Raw genomic sequence first — 19,881 nt, 5'->3', positions numbered from 1 at the left:
ATAAGGCGCCAACTGTTCTGGCAATGAGGATGTATTGAGTAGTGCTCAAAGTGAGCAGTAGCAGACAGGAGCTCAGCCCAATACCATTTTTCTATGCAAGAATTAAGTACAGCACTTCTTTTAAGCTTAAAACAATTCTTACTGTTCCACTAAAACAAAGAACAACTCACACAGTGAATATCAGCAAGAAGTGGGAAAGGAAATTAAAACAAAAATAAAACGAACAAACAAACAAAAAACAGAAGGGGGAAAAAAGAAGAAGAAAAAAAAAAGAAAAAAAGAATAGCAAATGGGTAGTTGAATCCAGCCAGGTTGATAGTGTGTACTATTACTACCTCATGGTGTCAAAGCTCTTCATCTCAAACCTATGCCACAAAAATATACATATTCCCATAGGCCATGTCTGTACTAAACAGTTACACGAGTTTTCCCCAGTTGTGACTGAGCTCCAATTAGCAGCACTGCTGAGCATCAAGAGAATTCCAAGTGTGGACAAGGTGGGAGGAAGGGGAGGTGTTTTCTTTAAAGTAGAGGGGGCTTTTCAAGATGGAAGATGCCAGAACCTCATCTTCGGTTGGGATCTGACCAGCACAGCCAAGCCTTTGGAGTAAAGTCTAGGAATATTTTGTTAATGAACCCAGCAGTAGAAGGAATACAAATTTCCCAGCTGGAAATGATCTGGATACCTGATGTTAAAAGAACAATGAGAGAAAAAGCTGTATTTCCCCTACCGCCCTCAACCACGAAGAAATAAAAATAGCCATAAATATTTCTTCCTTTTTACCATTTATTTTTTGTTTCCACCATCATTCATCCAAAGGAAGCAGATATGGCTATAATTATTTGTCTTTTTGGTCCCCATTTGGCTTATTTTTCTGAATGAGCAGACAAACTCTTGCAGGAATAATTCTACTTTGCAATGTTCAGAAAAATCTGAAAAATATCTTGCTGGACCCAAGATGTTAGTGTCTACTTGAAACACTCCTTATGGATTAAACTGAGGGAAAGAAAACAGATGGGAAAATACGGCGCGGAGCATACAGCCACGAGAAATCGAGAGAGGTCTTGAGGAGGGAGAACACCTTCTGCACCAGGACATGCATCCAAAAGGGATTCTTGGTTTGCTGACATCTTGGTTTGCTGACATCTGCTCCAGATCAGCAGCTCTGGCTGCATGTTTGAGTGCAGTGAGGCGTTGGGAGGAGCTGGCCGCCCTGCCATAGGTGCCCAGAGTATCATCATCTAGAGGTGAATGCCAGGGTGGCATGTAAGCTGCATCCCAGAAAAATACAGCTGAGAGGCAGCTTGTCTACAGGCCGTCAGCAACACGTGGCAGTGCGTGCAGTGCCAGTGCCACATCAGGCACCAAAACGAGCTCAGAGCAACCACAGAAAAAACTTCCCCCATCCCCATCCCCATCCCCAGAGCAGCACCAAGGGGCAGGAGCTGGCAGGTGCTCCCCCAGACCCCAGCCCAGCTTGAGGGCAGCTGTTCAGATGGGCACAGCCCCTCTCCCTACACGAGTGCCACGGCTTTGCTTAACAAAAGAAAAGAAAAGGCGCATAAAGTCTGTCGACATACTGAGAGGTGGGAATTGTGACTTTCTCTCTGGATTCACAAAGGACGGACCCCAGTTAATTAAAAACATCTATGAAGTCCAATAGCGCTTTTTGGAGCAAAATAATGAAAAATCCAAAAAATTCCCAGGGCCTCTCTTTCCATCCATCTAGATGTCAATGACTGTGATTCTTTGCCAGTAATCCTTCCCCCCTTCATTGTACTGAACTTCAGTGGCCCCTGCACACCAGCACATTTTCTCTCTCATGCTGCCATCTACCACTGCACCACTGCCGCTTCTGCAGCATTTGTGTGTGCTGCCGGTCCCGTTAGTGAAGGGATATTTAATTTTTTTTTAAATTTTTTACTAAGTTATAGCTAAACCCGCGTGTGAGTTAAAGCCACGGACCCAATTTGCTAACGAGCTGAGCCCTCACCTATGCAGCGGGCACAAAGTGCGGCCACGCTCCTGCCTTAGCGATGAGGAAGCCGATGCTAAGGGCTCTGAAAGCTCAGAAAGCTGGCACCTTGCCTCGGCCCGGCATCCTTAAAGCAGCACCCCCTTTTACGTGAGTTTCAATTCGTCCTCCCCACCTGCAAAGCCGGGGGGCCAGCACAAACTCTCCGCTCGCCAGATCCGCTTATCTCCGCGGTGCTTCCGCGGCGGGGTCGCGGCGGCGCGGCGTGTGCGGGCTGCGGGGCGCGTCGGGCAGCGGGGACCCGACGGCAGGCAGCCGGGCACCACCTGCAGAGGGGACAGTCTCCGTGCCCAGCAGCCCGCGGGAGGGGACAGACCCCCCCACGGTGTCCCCCGGTGTTCCCCGGTCCCTCCCGGTTCCCCCCCGTTCCCTCCGGTCCCTCCCCGTGCCCCGGTCCGAGCTCCGCCGTGCGCCCGGCGTCGCTCCGGCTGCAGGCTGAGGGCAATCCCCGGCAGCCCCGAGCCACAGGACCCCTGGGGAGCCCCCGGCCCTCCGAGAGCCGAGTGACGGCAGGGGAAAAGCCCACCCGAGGCGGTGGGAGAAGCCTGTCCCTGGTCAAGAGCCGTGAGAGCGGCTGCGGACGGCGAGCCGCGCTTTAGCGTCACCCCCTGCAAGCACGCCCGCTGTTTTGTGTTATTTTATCTGGAAGCTGCGTGACTCCGGGCGTGTTTGCAGTGGGCCGGCTGGCAGCAGTCGGGGCAGGGAGGTCGCTGCATCCCTCCCGGCCGCAGGACACCTCTCGCCCCGGCGGCGCCGGGCAGCGCGGTGGGAAGGGATGGGAAGAGATGGGAAAGGATGGGAAGGGATGGGGAGCGGAGCTGAGCTGAGCGGAGGCGGGCCGGGGGGGTTAACGCTTCTTAAATGTCATACTTTAACGGGGATGGAAAATTTGAATTTTCTGTGCATTCCAGGAACAATTCCTTGGGGTGGTGACCTTTAGCACCGATTCTCTTAAGAGAGGAAAGTAGTCGAGTGTTTATCTGCACGACTGAAAGCCTTCCCTAGTGGAAGTTCATGGAAGTGTTAAAGGGGGCGGATAACGCGGGATTTGGAGGCGCTTGTCCAATGATCTGGAGGGGCTTGGAGCGCAGATCTCAGCTGGCAGACATTTAAATGGGAGACAGCTCGGCGCTGCTGCAATTTGTAGGCAGGATCCGAGGCTCTCCCTCTATGGACTCCCGGGCAGCCCCGGGCTCCTACGTCGCCCGCTCCGCCAAGTGACACCGCAGGGCAGAGCCGCGCCGAGCCCCAGGCCCCGACGAGGAGCCGCCGCCACCGAGCCGGGCCCCCCGAGGAGCCGCCGCCGCGCAGGTGAGCCGGGCCGGGCCGGGCCGAGCCGGGCCGGGCCGAGCCGTGGCAGAGCCGAGACGAGCCGAGCCGAGCCAAGCCGCGCTGCGCGCACTCACAGCGGGGCCGCAAACGGGTCCAGCAGCGGCCGAGCTTGGCCAGTCCGTCGGAGGCAAAATGTGCATCCCTTTATCCTACCGTCGGGCTAGGGGCATGGGGAGGGGTCGTTCGCCGGTGTCCAGCAAAAGTGCCGGCCGCCCCGGCTCTGCGGAGGATGCCCGTCAGCGGGAGCGGGGCTGACACCGCTATTCCCGCCGAGTACCGGGGCCGGGGCGCCGTCCATGCCTCTCGCCCGGCAAACGCAGGGATTGCAGAAGCCCCGTTAGCTCTGCCTCTCATCTCCGCCTACAGCATCCCTCCCAACAAATTGGATGCGGCGCCCACCCGAACCCGACACGCGGCCAAATCCCGGCCCGGCCTCTGAGCGGAGCGGGGCGGGGGCAGGTCCAGCTCCAGGTGCCGGCCTCGCCGCCGCACGCCCCGTCCCGTCGGGTCCCGTCCTGTCCCCTCCCGTCCCGTCCCGTCGGATCCCGCTGGGTCCCGTCGGGTCCCGTCCCGTCGCTGCGGGCTGCCCGGGACAGGCGGCGGGTGCGGGGGCCGGGCAGCGGAGCTCCGCGCAGCGCTGCGGCCCCGGCTGCGCGCCCGCAGGAGCGCCCTCAGCGCCCCTAAGCCCGGCACGGCACGGCACGGCTCAGTCTCCCACCTGACTTCTGCCGCCTCGACGGCTGCGCGCTCCTTCGGCCCTCGTCGCCTTCGCAGAGCTCGGGCAGGCTCGGGGGGCGTCGGTGCCCGCGGGGAGCCGGGCCGAGCCGTGCCGGGCCGAGGCGAGCCGGCGGGGTTGTTGGTGGTGGGGGACACGTGCACCTCGCGTCCCTCTGGGGCCGCCGCATCGCCCCGGCTGTCGGTGCCGGGTACAGGGTGACGGGAGAAGCCCGTCCCGTCCCTTCCCGTCCTTCCCGTCCCGTCCCTTCCAGTCCCGTCCCGTCCCGTCCCGTCCCGTCCCGTCCCGCCCCTCCCATCCCATCCCGTCCCCGCAGGCAGCGCCCTCGGAAGCGCCGGGCCCGGCCGCTCCCCGGCGGGGTGCGCGGGGTCTTCGTGTCGGGGGGCGGCCAGCGCCGGGGCCCCGCTTCCTCTGAGCCACTGGGGTCGGCGAGCCCGAGAGCCGCTGCCGTCCCGGCCGCTCCTCCCCACGCCGAGAAAGCCCAGAAGCAGCCGGCTCGCAGGCGGCGGGGGCTGCACGCAAGGCTTCAGGGGAGCCCACGCCCGTGTCCGTCCGCTCCTCTTTAGGCTTCAGCCCCACGCCGTTCCCCGGCGGTTGCTTTCCCCTCGGTGGGTTCGCTCTCCCGAAGACCTCCTTGCCGCCTCGCATCGCTGCCCCGGCCCAAGAGTCCCGAGGTGGCAGTGGCAGTGGCACCAGCCGTGCCCAGCGCTCAGCTGCCCTCTGATCCCCTGGGCTGCCCTGCGGAGACATCCCTCCTCAGGGGGAACTCTCAGAGGGATCGGGTTTTGGGGTTTGTGTGTGTGTGTGGTTTCCTTTTTCCCCTTGTACGGCTGCCCGCACTTATTACATGTCTCGGGGAAGGCACCTCCGTGACTCAGACGAAGGAATTATCGGAAATGTAAATGTATCCAGATTCTACCAAAAGGAGACGTTAGTTTTGCTATCTTGATCTCAGAAAAAAAAAATATGGTTCTGTGGGAACTGCCACCGTCATACAAAGTATACTTTTTGTGTATTTAAAGATACAGATCTAGGAACTATGAAAACATTACATAAGACTATTTCTGTAATTCATATATTATAAACCAGGCATAAAACTATTCCGATCCATTGGGACATAAACCATTTCAGTTTTCTCAATAGCCAAAGTGCTGTGTTTTGCCTCTTTGCTTGGCTGGTATTTGAAGCCCACCAAGAACATTTATTTTTCTAGGTCTTCGGCAGATTATTTTTCATGTTTTCTGCGAAGCACATGAGTCCATGGCTCATCATAATATTTTCCTAGTAAATATGGTTCACAGATGAAATTATGGGCCTGCTGAGGTCTGTGAGAATTTTGCTGTATATTTCAACAGAACCGGGACTCCATCCAGTACTTTTAAACGAGTTGCTTTGTGCTAAAAATTTCAGTGATCGCTTTATGACTCTGCCTGGGAACTCATAGGGAAGTGCCATTTATAAACTGACATTTGGAGGTCCTTAATTTATAGCAGAAAATGTATACACTGAAAAATTACAGCTTACTGTATTGAGTAATAAACCTGGAAGGTTTTACACTTCCATATTTACAGTTGTTAGTATTAATCCACAGCATTCCTCATCTGCCGTAGATGAGTAGATCCCCGGCTCTAGATAATCCACATATGAGGTGATTTGAACGTTAGGGTCCAATTCTGCTCCTGTTTGAAGTCAGCAATAAAACTGCTTTAGGCTTTAGGACTGAGTGCTTACAGATGATAAAGAGTAGAACTCAGCTCAGCAATGAAATACAGGGGGAAAAAAAGGATTTTTTGAAGTATTTTGTTACTTTTTGAAAATAAATATTAATGATATTGGATCTCTCAGTGGATCTCAATGAAGTAAGTGGGACTTGAACAAGGTGTTTTGTCTGTGGACATCTGTATGTTCAAAAGATTCTCAGAAAGGTTTCTGATTATGCCAACGCTTCCGTAGCAGCCACTATCAAGTATTGAAAATTTAGCAGAAATTTGGCATGTAAGATTTTACAGCCTGATTCCTCATAGCTCCTACCCAAGCTCCAGAGTTATTACTGCTTCAGAATTATGGCTGTGACAAGGAAAAAAAAATCTGGAGAGACTTCCTTTTCGTAAAACTTTGGATATGGTAACACTGATTTAGTCACTTGCACACTGTTGCGTGTTCTTTTTTTTTTTTTTTTTTTTTCTTTTCAGTAATAAAAAAAGCTGTTAAGGAAACATTTCACAAACACTAAATTGCAGATTGGATGAATCATTCTAGTTCCTAACTTAAGCAGAGGTGCAGTCTTCTCTCATAAGCAAATGCATTCATTGCCTCGGGACCAGAGATAGTGCAGAATGCAGGCACTGCATTTTGGCTGCTATCCTTACTGAGGCATAATACCTCATTTTCCTTTGTATTTTGCTTTTCTTTTTACTTTCTTTAATAATCTCATTTTTTTTAATAACTATTTAATAAGTTACTATTAAAGGAAGTTTGTGCTTGAGCTGCCATTAAAGGTCATGAAGTTGACAGAGCCTCTTTGGTGGGTCTATGTTTAAACTGTATTTAGTCTTAAATGTTAGGATTATTTTTAATTTTAGATGCATATTTTGGAAGTGACCATAACAAAGGCTTTGGCTGAGTTGTTAATTTTCATTTGAATCATAATCGCTTTTTTGAGCATATAATATAGTTTCTGCCTTTGAGGTTGTAAATCAGCTCAGTGAAAAAAAGTATTTCGCCCTTAGTTTTAGGATGATATTGGAACACATCCCTGCATTTCCTTAGTGTTAAGCATGTGCTTCTTACAGACACATGATCCTGGGATACATATAATGCAACAGGAGACATTACCATCAGATTTTCCCCAAATTACCATCCCAAAGTACATTTCATTTTCACATGACTGATGACTATGTCATCGGTTGCACGCTTATGGAAAAAAGGTGAAGTAGCATGGAGAAGATCACTTCTAGAAATAAAAGTAGCACAGGAATACGCATACTGGTGAAACAGCAACTCAGACTTATGGGACACTAAACAAATACCTGAAATTTCCTGGCACTGCTTAGAAACTAGCAAATTATTTTCAGTTGCATGCAATGCCTTTTTTTTTCTTTTAATTTTTTTTTTCTTTCTAAGGTTCTGGCACCACGTTGAGTAAATAACATGCATATTAAAATACTGTCTAAATACAGTGTGGGTATACAGTCACCAGAGAAATAAGAATAGTTTTGGAAGGAGTCATTCTGGTCACTTAAGGAAATAAGCAGTATTTTATAACTGTTTTTTTAAAAATATTTTAAAGACAGAAGATGGAAACTAAAAAGAAACATGTTTAAGTAACATCGAGACTGCAAAAGAAACGGGAAAAACATCAAATACGAAGTCCAAGCTAATGCTTGAAATTCAACTGCATTGGTCTTCAATTAGAATTCCCAACTTTTTTTCTGTTCTATGACAGAGCCTTATGCTTATTAAAATAGCATGCTCTGTACAATGTTTCATTTCCATATTTAAAGCAGCCCTTCCAAGTTGCCTGTTGGAGTCGGTAGTAGCATCACTTTTTACACCCCTCTCTTGAAGTCTGAAGCTTCTTCCAAATGTGCGACATGCTGGTACATAAGCCTAAATGAATAAAATGAATCTGTACTGGTAAATAAACCTGAATAAATAAAATGGATGCATATTATATGTATGATAAAATACATATTGTAAACTCCAGGTACACTGACAGTGTGTAGACAAACACTTAAAATAACTCCACACTTAAACTCCCCAAGCAAATCTCTAAATATAATGGGAACCTCCTATGGCACTTTTCCACTCCAGTAGTTCCTTTCCCAGTCCATTTGGTAAGAAATGCTTTTTGAACAGCATAATAAAAAACTTATTTTCTCTGTATGACCGGAAAGATCTAGTAACTCAGAAATTAACAGGTATCTTGCACAGTAAAGGATACTTATCCTGAGCCTTGACTGAGTCTCTAGGTGGCCCTTCCAGGGCTGGCATTTGGCTGCTTTTCTGCCTTGCTGTGTGGTCTCAGGCCGAGCAGATAAAGCAGGACAGGACAGTGCCCTTGATTTCATGTATGTTGGCTGTGTAGGGTAGTAACACAAGCAGAAGTCTTCAGGTCAAACGGTAATTCATCCCTTACCAATAAAATGAGTTAAATAAGGGATATGACAGCAGCGCTCCAAGCACGTAGGAAACACCAGCTTCCTCATTTGTTCTTCACAATTCTTCCCGTTTTTAATGCATGGGCCTCCCACTTCTGGTGGCTTCTTCCAAGCTCCCCATGACAAGGGTCTCCTGAGAGCCTCCCTCCCCTATATGCCTTGCTTGCTGCCACATCCCTCGCTTTCCAAAACAACACAGAGACCACAGGGAGAGGGAAAAGCATGACAGGTGACTGGTTGCTTCCTGGCTTGTTGGTGGCTTCAGCTGACCTAGCAGCCCATATTGCTCAGAGCTTTGGGAAACAGCAGAACTTGTGGAAGGTAACTGGGTCATAAAGACTAAGGAAGGAAAGAAAAGCTGCTCCTATGCTAGTAACTAGGTTTTGGAGCAGGAGTGCAGTTTGAAAGAGCCTGGTTTTCTCTACTTATTGCACTTGAAGTCTTTTTGCAAGTGCACAATCGACATTCTTTATGATATTGATGTCACGTACTTAATGTCATATATGAAATTCTGCTGTTCTCATGTTTTTTCATTATCCTGCTGGGTATAATGAATAAAACTCAGAGATCTATGATAATGAATAAAACTCAGAGATCTATGACTGCATCTCTATAATGTATCTGTCAAAGATTCAGAGTAATGTGTGAGAATGTGTAATTTGAAATTACAGACACACTTCTTTCAACCTATACCTAAATACCCATTTATGTTTGTTGCCTATCTTGTTACACATTTCTTACTCACCTTAGGCTTCATTACATTCAGACTCAGTGGACCAATTCAGAGGTGCAGTATGGCAGAGCTTGGGATGCTGCATTCAGACTGCAGGTGGATATAGTCTGCACATATGGTCAGTCTACTTGGACACGTGGTATGCAAGAAGAGGTACAAAGCTTCTGAGTCTAAGGGACACGCAGTTAGGATGCATGCCCTGAGTCAAAGAGTTCAGTCCTCTGGTGTTGCAGATAACTATATCACATAAATCATTGCACAGCATAAAATCTCTTCTTCCACCAGTGTAAATCAGGAGCAGTGCTCCTAACGTCAGTAAGCTATAGGAAGGGAATAAGAACTCTTTAGAAGGGTAGTATACATGGAGAAAGGAGCTGGAAAAAGATGCATGGTACACAGTTAAATTCTGTTTGGACTTATTGTAGCCTCTGACTTTCAGTCACCATATATGAAAGCTTTTATTACTTGGTAATTTGGAAACAGCTTTCCAGCTGATGAAGGCAAAGTGCTCATCTTTTATAAGTAAGTGTGCACTCCTGCACACTTCTTTTGTCTGTGCACACACACTTCCTTTATGGAGCTGAAAATTTTCTGCATACCTGATTTCTGTTGATATCTGAAATCCACAACTGTGCTTTATTTCCTCATCTTCCTCTCTATAGGATGGTCCGCATGCTGTATGCCGTTGCTGCTGTGTTTCTTCTGATGGGATTTCTGGTACCAACAGCAGAAGGGAGAAAGAGGAACCGTGGATCCCAAGGTGCTATCCCTCCTCCTGACAAGGATCAGCCCAATGATTCAGAGCAAATACAGACACAGCAGCAGTCGGGCTCTAGGCATCGAGAACGAGGAAAAGGCACCTCGATGCCTGCAGAGGAGGTGCTGGAATCCAGTCAGGAGGCACTGCACATCACTGAGCGCAAATACCTAAAGCGGGATTGGTGCAAAACTCAGCCCCTCAAACAAACTATCCATGAAGAAGGCTGCAACAGTCGCACCATTATCAACAGGTTCTGCTATGGCCAATGCAATTCCTTCTATATACCCAGGCATGTCCGCAAAGAGGAAGGTTCTTTCCAGTCTTGTTCCTTCTGCAAGCCCAAGAAATTTACCACCATGACTGTTACCCTCAACTGCCCCGAGCTTCAGCCCCCTAGGAAGAAGAAAAGGATCACCCGCGTGAAGGAGTGCCGGTGTATATCTATCGACTTGGACTAAGCCGAGAAAAATATCGTACCGATTGCACTCTGACTGTCCGCAATCATTGCCAGTGTGAGAGGGAGTGGCATGAAATAGCAAAGCTTCAGGGCTGGACGAAACTGAAAGGAACCCAGTGAACTACCTAAAAAAAAAACAAACAACAACCAACCAACCAACCAAAAATCAAAGAACAAAATGGATGTAAGGGAAGAATAGGCATGAGTTTGGGAGTAAGAGAGAAAATGGATGTGTGTAAGCAAATATACGAATGTTCACTCTGACAAAAAAAAAAAGGAAAGGAAATAAAGAATCAACACGGGTATTAAAGATTAAACAATCTATTTACCCACAGTCATGAATTAGGTTTCCTAATGTAAATTCACATTTTTGCCACTTACTGGGAAAGTGGAGCTGTGGCTTTTGCTAATGTTCACCTGCCATACTATTTGCTTTTACTGTATTATGAGAAACATCAAAGTGAGAGGACAATATATCTGAAAGCATGAATCTATTCTTAAATATGAAGTAGGCTACAAGCAGTTACGGCATAGCAAAAACATCACTCAAAATAGCAGTTGTATCAACAGTTTGTAATGTGCTTCTTCAAAAAAATAGCTGTAATCCAAAAGCCGCTTTTGGAGAACAATGGGGGAAGTGGGAGTGTTGAAAAGTCAGTATAGGTGGATGGAAAACAGAACCAAAGCCAGTTAGACAGCAAAAGGCCAAAGTAAGTAGACAGGGGGAGTACAAAAGGGAGTAGAAAAAAGAAAGATACATAAATAGGAAGACACAGAGGAAGAGATACTGTCTTCTGTTTACGTTATGCTTTAATTTATATACCTAGTCATATATTACATAAATTAAAGACAAACTATATACAAGGCTATTAAATACACTTCTGAATTCTAATGGCTCTCCACATCAATCCAAACCCATTCTTGTGCCACTAGATCCATTCGATGTCTTGTATTTCTGGTATCAGTTATTCCTCATATTACATATATATGTATATGCAGTATCTTTTATTCATTGGTATCTATACATACATACAATGAGTATGCATACTCTATTGTGCATATCTGAACTCTCTCCTTCTCTTTTTCACACACATACATAAAAACATACATACCGCAGCACAAAAATCTTGCTAACCATGATCATGTACAGAATGGCAGTAATTTAGTACATAAAGAGCAAAGCAAAAATTAAAACAAGCATCATGTGACTGCAAATGCAATAACCACACAAGAGACAAAAGACACGACATTCATGACTAGTAAACATTGCATTGTTATTGTTATTTTAGCTTTGCCACAGGCATGCAGTTTGTTGAAAAAGAGATGAAGAACTTTGCCAGCAATAATCCTCTTTTTATATCTTTTACCGCAGACTTGCATTTAAGCAGGATTTGGACTAAGTAAAGAGAATTTCCTGAAAATTAAGGGCTAACTGCCCCCTCTCATCTGGGGGGAAAAACACACGAAAGGGGACACGCTACTTCCAGCAGCCCAAAGACACTCACCTGGGAGACCAGCCTGCATCGTCTTTCCTTCAGGAGTAGGAGCTCAAACCAGACCAGGGTGGAGGCTCTTGGCAAGAGCGTGGCCAGCCCTGTGCAGCTGGGTGGACGCAGGGCCACGCGACCCCGCAGGCGGTGCTGCTGCCCTGGGCCCTGGGGCCATCTGGGCAGCCACTGTGGTCCACAGCCACCCCGCACCTCAAGCAGCCGTTGTGCCTCCTGCTGATGCCTTCCTGGGTGCTGGCTCAGCGAGGGCGCTTTCTGTCCAGGCGGTGAGGGCACCGCAGTGCCACTCGCCTTCCTACACCCTGACAGAAGGCCCCCTGCAAAATGGTGCTTCCCTGTGGCAGCCATGTCCAAGTCAGTGGTACGGTGGGGCTTGCACACCCAGGACTTGTTTTCCCCTTCAGCAGCAATGCTCTTCTGTCTCCACTATCAGCATTGCTGTTCTTTCTCACACCAAAAGCCTCTCTCAGCCACAGGGTGATTGTTTTGACAGGATTTCTGTCCATCAAACTCTGAGGAAGACCACTCTGCTCTTAGTAACATATCCATAGGAAAGAATACACAGTGGCACATCACAGATGTGTACAATGTGCAGTCATTATATTAGAAGCCACCACTGTTACACAATGTCTCATGCAATTATTGGCGATATCCTGCGTCTCTGCAATTAATATATTTTTCCTATAAAATCCACAGCTACAAGGTCTGCATTTATAAGATTGAGAGGTTGCAACTCATTGATTCATATTATTTAAATGCATTTCACCTGGCGTACTCTCACTCAGCAGGGTTGACACATTTCTTCATGGATTTTAAAATCCAATTTTAAAATCTGGAATTATAGGAGGTAGATTTCCACTGTGTGGAATGTGAATAGTTAAACAGAAAGATATGGATATTTAATGTTATTATTAACACAAATCCTCTTTCATTGGTAATAAGCAGAGGTTGTTTTCCTTTAAATTACCTTTTTGAGTTGGTTTGCAGGTGACAGGGCCAATCTCAGCCTTTGCTGAAAGATTTGTACTAGCTAGTGTTTCTGTTCAATAAATGGGCACAACTTAATAAAGAAATTGTTTTCTTCAATTGCTGTCAATAGAAAAACTCTCATTGTCTTTAACAGTGACGGGATTTCATTCTAGGCTGCTCTGTCCCTAAAGCCTTAGACACGAAGCAAAGCTTTAGACGTTACCGACTCCTTTATTTAACATTAGGCTAGCATTCTGAAGGAAAACCGATAAAAGTGTTACAAATCCTTATGTTCCAAACAGCCTGTGCACAGATCACAACGGAACTCCCCTGGAGGCAGATCCCCCCCATAACTATGTAAATTTTATACAAAGAACTTTTATGAATTGCTAGTTATTGCCTGAGAGTAAGAAAGTTCTGCTAACTTACAATTATACAAGATATTTAATATCAACCACAATATGTATTTAAATGTCTGCTTTATTCTAAAAACAATGGACTATATAACCTAAGGCTGCAGTATTTTCATGCTCGGTCTCACAAAGCAAAACTTGGTTTAAAATGAAGTTTTAATTATTTTGTAACTGAATAGAATTGGAGGTTTTTCTTCCCAGCATTTTGTACGTCATTTTAACTACTAGTAACAAATAAATAAAATATCTTCTTCAGCCCATGTCTATTGTTGTTTTTTATTTTTTTAATTTTATTTCTTCCTTAAGTTTCCAGCTCTTTCTGGATCTGTTGTACTTTACTCTGACTTCTGTGGTTTCTCTTAATTATAAAAGGGCTTACATTATGACAATGAGACAGAGACAAGCAATGGCACCATCATTCAACACGGCTACTTCAATAAGGTTTTTAAATGAGATCTGTCACTTCCCCCTCACCCTTTCACAATTTATAGAAGGAAAATCTCAATCTTTACTCACACTTTTCCCCTTGTAAACCATATAGTGACAGTTCAAAATATAAATCAAACTCGAATTGTTGTAGAGTTGGAGTTGGACTCAGCATGCCTGCCTTACACCTCACCTCAGTTCTGTGTCTATTCATCATTTCACTCCCACTTTAAAAAAAAAGAGTAGGGAACACCTTTGCAACACAGAATTTTACAAGCTCTCAGTGAGGACAGAGGAGATGAAAAGATGGAATTATGAAGGAGTACAGGAAGAGCTGTAATTTCCTTTCACCTTCTCTGTCCCTGTTGACTGCACTTGAACAAGGCTGGTGCTGAGGAAAGACTGCTACCACAGAGGGTGGATTGCGGCCACCAAGCTGGGAGGAGATGGCAGCAGCACTGCAGATGCTGTCTTTCTAACCTGCTGCTCTGCCAGGTGTCTGGAGGACTAGGTCAGTCCTTCCAGAGCTCAGTGCAATGCTGCAGTCTTCAGCAGTGGTGGCGTTTTCTGCCCTTGTGGTGAAAGCTGCTTAGATGGGGATCAGCACCTCATCGTACCACACTGAGGACAGCCTCTTATTTCACACAAGCCTTTGAGCAGTAACATAGCCCTGCTCATTTTCAGACTTGCACCTTTTCATTTAAAGGAGAGTCAATGACACAGTTGGCCCTACAATCCCTTGAGTGAGCAGCACGTTGTGGCACACAGGGGTAACCAGAGGCAGATGTCCAGCACCCAGCTGTGAAAGGCAGGGTGGTGATAAGACACTGCTGGTTTTTCCTCATGTGCAGCCGTTTTGAAATAATGTAGCTGACCAGTCTATGGAGTACTGCTTCTCTGGGTACTTTAAAAGCTTTTTCTTCAGTCTCCTCTATTTTCTTTTTCTTTTTTTTTTTTTTTTGGGGGGGGGGGGAATGGTGAGGGGGGTGGGAAGGGAGCTTCTAAAATTTACTGAAAGGGAAATAACATTAAAATCATCATTTGTAAAAGGCATTTGACCTTTTCTGGTCGGAGATTTAGGCACAATTGCATGGAATAAATTTCCATGAAGAGATGTGAAAATATATCTTTATCTAAAGATTTAAAACAGAGAGAAAAACCTCCTGGGCTTACCTTTCTAATACTTTCTAGTACTACGGCCTTATTATTTATATGCTAACAAGCTGAGGCAGTCATTATAATTTACATTTGGCCTTCATACCAACTTTGAATTGAAGATATGTCCACTGTGAAGTCCTGCGTGCTTTATAGATAGCTGCACTGATCAAAAGAAGATGAGAGGGAGAGAGAGATCACACACCTCAATCAGCTTTCAGGGGACGGATAGAAATAAGGCTATTTTTTTCTCTCTTCCCAGCTAGGTAGGCTAGATTCCTGTTCAGGATTTCCGTGTGTGCTCTGCAACCCATGTGTTGTGCAGTAGATTTGCACACACGTGATAAGACTAAGGCATCAAGAGCGAGTCGGGCTGGCTGAGCATATGCGAGACATCTGAGCAACACATGGGTGTGGTAGGTGCGGCGTGCTCTGGACGGGTCAGTGGAACAGGCAGCACCGTGGCTCCGCTCCAGCCGCCTGTCAGCAGCGCTGCCTGCCCGGAAAAAAGGGCATTGCGTCTCCAAAAATGATGTGGTAATTTAAACTTGTAATTCACCTTCTCCTGAGCAAAAAAGTAAAAGGGAACACTGGGGAACTGTAGCCTTGGGGACTGATGTTTCGTGCTCCCCAGCATACAAGCCTGGCCTGGAGCTGTTAGTTCCAACAGACTTCTGAAAGGAGAAACACCAAATCACCGGTAGAAGATGGAGCCTGCAACGCTGCTTTGCTTAAACCAGTATACCACAGACTGCTCCTTCTCTTTTAAAATAGCATAGGTCTTATTCACTCCGAAGAATTCAAACTTGCTTTAGAAACTTCCCTAATTATTGAAATACATCAGTCACTCAGTATTGGCAGTAGAAGGTCCGAAATTATTTCTGGCTGACTGTGCTTACCCGGGCAGCTGCACTAATCAAAGGGAGGAGCTGCACAATTTAAAATTTTGGGGAATGAAAAAAATAATGTACATCTGGACTTAGTATGGACTTACACTAGAGGTATCACTGCTATGTATTTTTACAAATCATCAGATCTTGGCCTTAAGGTATCAAAAAGTTTAACCATAATAAGATTTGGGCACCTTGCTTTATTTTTTATTTATCAGCTAGGACTTAAACCAGAAATACACAGCAACATACAGGTATCTCAGTAGTGCAGATTTTTGATGCTACCTTGTAATGCAGCTTCATAAAAACATCTGAAGCCTGTCTGCACTGCCTGCCTGGGAATGTAGCTGATGACTTTAAGGTGCCCTTTGACAATGTGTGGCTTCTGGCTGCCTGAATTCCTCCCTGAGCTTTTATGGGTCTGGGGGGAGGAGTACAGAAATTTTAACTGTCACTTGCTCACTCTCCTATTATTTTCTAAAAATATTGAAAATAAAATTCATAGTCTGTCTCTTTTAAATGGTCGAGGATCAGGGTGTGAGGATCAAACTATATATACTGACATAAAAGAAGAATGTTTGGGATCACTTTAAAAAAAATAAATTTCTAAGTTGCAAGAAGCAATAACTCCTCTTTGCTTTGATACAGATGTAAGTCACATACCTTGGGGATGAATCAAATAGAGAAGTTACAATGACTCCCAATAAAATTTCTGCAAATAAAATTTGAAATTGCCATGTTTGCATTTCTTTTTTAAAGAATGCCTTATGGAAACAGCTATATTCCAATTCATATTACAAGAGATCAAAAGAACAAAGGTTAAAATAATATCTCCATCTCTGGAATAATTGAGAGCTATATCTTAACCTTCTGTCTAGTAATACCAATATGGATTCCAGCAAGAACACAATTGGAAAGAATTAATGTGTCAGTTACAGCTCGTCTGGGACACCAACACTAAAATTCATTAATCATAATTTTATAGCTATTGCATGGCATCACTACAGAGCACTGTTAAGATTGTTTGATTTATTTAATAATGAATCTGCAGACCATTATAATGATTTTCCTTTAAGTTAAACTATACCAAATTTCTACAGTTCATAATTAATTTGTTGAGGACTAAAGGCACAGTTATTTTTATATTTTAAAAAATATATGTATTCTCAATCTTACCTCTATCTTAGTGTATTCTTCTTTTCAGGGAATAAAAAGTTGTTCTATATAGATGTAATATACATGTATTTGTCTCTCTTAAAAAAATGGTATCAAATGCCTAGTAATGCATTAGACATTTTTAATGTCTGAAAAATACACATTTGCCATGTTTATACATAAAAGTATGTGCCAGTATCCCAATCTTCTTAACAGTGTACTTTATGAGTGATAATTATAAAATAAAATCAACAGTGACGGTAATCACAACAGTAAGCATGAATAATTTATTTTTTGAGGAGAGGGACAGGGTTGTGGGTACTCGGTAAAGTTTATTTCTAGACATTTGCAATCAATGGCAATGATGAAGGCTAGCTGAACCTCTCTCCTTAGGATCTGAAGGACCTTGAACGTCCCTTGGGAAACAGATGTGCATGAGGAACATATATGAGGAACATTTTTTTCCATTTTTGTTGTTAATTTGTTTCAGCTCCAAATGAATGAAGAGGGTAGATTTTGGAAGCTAAGTTAAATCTAGCAAATAAAAAGAGAAAGAAAACTATGTGTGCAATGGAAAGATCTTACTGAATGGATCTAAATCCTATGGTAGGTAATTTGATCTAATTTTTGCAGAAAGGCAAATGCCAGATGTTTGCTCCACTTTGATCTTAATAACACTTTAGGCTGCAGACAATAAGATTGGTTTAAAATTTATTGTCTCTTTGATTTCTCCATTCTAATGCTTTTTAAATTCTTTACACAAGACAGATCTATATATAGGCAACTGGGGTGGCATCAGAAGCGTTGTATACTTAAGACATTCTTGAAAACCTCACTGTGGAACAGTGTTTGCTGTTTTATGTATCAAAACAAAGCCAGATTTTATACAAGCAACGTTCAGTTTTCTTTTATTATAATGTCTCTTTTTATTTTGCATATGAAGTTCTGATGGTTGCATCTGTGGCACAGCTCCTTATATGCTTTTATCTTTCAATAACCTTATTAGAAGTCAAGACAATATATTAAATCAACGTTAAGCAGCAGGAGTTGAAAGAAAAGTTCATCCATTCTCTTGCATAGGGAATAATCTATGTAGATCTTCAATTTCACCTTTAGATTGCTTTTAGGAATCTTTGTGTACAGAATATGTTTTAAAAGGGTGGACACCAGTGAAAGCCTCTGAGGAACCACATCTTCCAAGTCTTGCCTTCAGTTTGGATCTACAGGTTCAAGGATGCCATTGCTCTGTGCGTATGAGTTGAACTCAGCCTAAGGCAGTTTATTAAGTCGTCTCAGGTTTCTAGCAGTGTATCTTATATATTCACTATTACTGAGAAGCAGTGGAAAGCAAGTGAGGTTGAGAACAAGTGATAGAGACAGAGCAATGGTTGAAAAGAAAGAAATAGAAAAAAAAAGTCCTGGTGTGCAGCCTGAATATCTTATCATAATTCTCTGGCATAGTTCACAGCCATCTGTCCCTTACATCCATGCATGATGTCTCTAAACAATTGTTTTCACTCTGCTCAGCCCAGTAATCTGAAAGTTCAAAAAGTCAGAGTCAATTTTTCTCTGAAGGAAATTCTGACTTTTGTCTGGTGATGAAATTGCCAGTTGTTAGCCAACTGATAGAACAGCTACCCTGGCAGGTTTAATTTCAGCTGGCAAGTGTGTTAGGGCTTCCTACTCCTCTACAACTAAGTTTAGTTCTTGCAGCGATGTTCTTCATAAAACAAAACTTCCTTTATTCAGAAACAAATATTTTAATTCACTACCAGGAACAAAACATTATACACAGATGTATGGTAATAAATATTCTCTTTCCTATCACATCACTGTGACAAGTGAGAAGACTTCCATTTTCCTCACTCTGAGAGACTGAAGCTCGGTAAAGCAAAAATGTCCCCCAGTGTGAATTGCTTAGGTTCAAACACAACTTTTCTTCATTATCCTTGCCACATCTCCAGAATGAAAATGTCTTTAATGTAGTCTACTGTCTATTTATCACAAGTACTCTGAAGTACTGTTTGCATAATTCCAAGGCATCTTTAGTCATCTTATCTTAGACATAATACACCACCTGTACCATTAGAAAAGACTGAACAACTAACTCACAAAACATAGAGGTTTAAATGTCATTTGATTTCAATTAAGAACTGTGCAGAAGCACTGGTTTGCTAAAAAGGCATGATATTATCAGACTCCAAAAAAAAAGTTGCCTTTGTGCATCATAACTGAAAGGTGTGCAAGTGCTACCCAATGAAGTTTAATGGAAGCCACACAAGGAAAGATTTTAGTCTCAACATTTTTTAGTCTCAACATCTTTACCAACACATAGAACCACCTTGATCTGTTTTACTGTTGGTGAAAAAGGAAGGTAGTGTCTATTTCACAGGATAGAATAGGAAGTAAGAGTCAGTGTGATGGATGGTGGAAAGAAACAGAGGGCAAGAGGGAAGAAATATGTGCATCAGGTACTGATCTCAAAGATGAGGTCTAGTCTACTGTCAGAATGTGCATAAATAGCTTATTAATAACAGGGGTGATGTATTGGCATTAGTGTGAAAGTAGGACTATACTCAGTTTGAGCAAATGTATTACATTGTCAGAAGAAAGACATCCGGGTAGGGTACAGTTTATATTTGTTCGCTATGAATAGACTACACAAGAACAAATCAAGTACAAATCAATTCCTGTGGAAACATTAAGGCATTTTCCAAGCAGATCACACTGCAGTAACCTCTGCCATCTTCTCTGTGGCAGTGAATCTGTCACATTTGCTTACAGGGGGTCTACCTATCTGCACTTCTGTGTGGCAGATAGACCTCAGATAAATTTTAACCTCACAAACACATTTACCAGTAATAATATAACTGCGAAAGCTCTAAGTACGTTCTTTAACTAACATCACTCAGTGGGTGGGACAAACCCTGCTTTCTGTCCCAGTAAGGGTTATCAGGGAAATTTTCCTTTAATCTTCTGTGAAGATTACATCATACTGTTGAGTGCTCCAACATTTAGGAATGACATTCAATTCTGTCGCCAGTTCTCTCTTCACTTAACCTGCCTGTCCCACCAGGCAGCTCAGCTTCCATCGGGGGTGATATATTGGAAATAATAATAAGAAAATCACTTGGTGAGGTGATGCTGAAGC

The 19,881-nt window shown here is 44.3% G+C and overlaps 1 protein-coding gene across 1 annotated transcript; it reads left to right on the top strand.

Moving 5' to 3' along the window:
• The first annotated feature begins 3,091 nt into the window (after positions 1 to 3,091).
• On the top strand, positions 3,092 to 10,380 carry GREM1 (gremlin 1, DAN family BMP antagonist). The gene is made up of 2 exons (XM_040559286.1): positions 3,092 to 3,347; positions 9,660 to 10,380. Exon 2 carries the CDS (start codon positions 9,661 to 9,663, stop codon positions 10,213 to 10,215), a length of 555 nt encoding a protein of 184 aa, XP_040415220.1. The 5' UTR covers positions 3,092 to 3,347; position 9,660; the 3' UTR covers positions 10,216 to 10,380.
• The last annotated feature ends 9,501 nt before the right edge of the window (positions 10,381 to 19,881 follow it).

The sequence above is a fragment of the Cygnus olor genome, chromosome 5 (genome assembly GCF_009769625.2).
Source record: "Cygnus olor isolate bCygOlo1 chromosome 5, bCygOlo1.pri.v2, whole genome shotgun sequence".
In the NCBI taxonomy this organism is placed as follows: domain Eukaryota; kingdom Metazoa; phylum Chordata; class Aves; order Anseriformes; family Anatidae; genus Cygnus; species Cygnus olor.
This window is presented reverse-complemented; position numbering and strand designations above follow the sequence as displayed.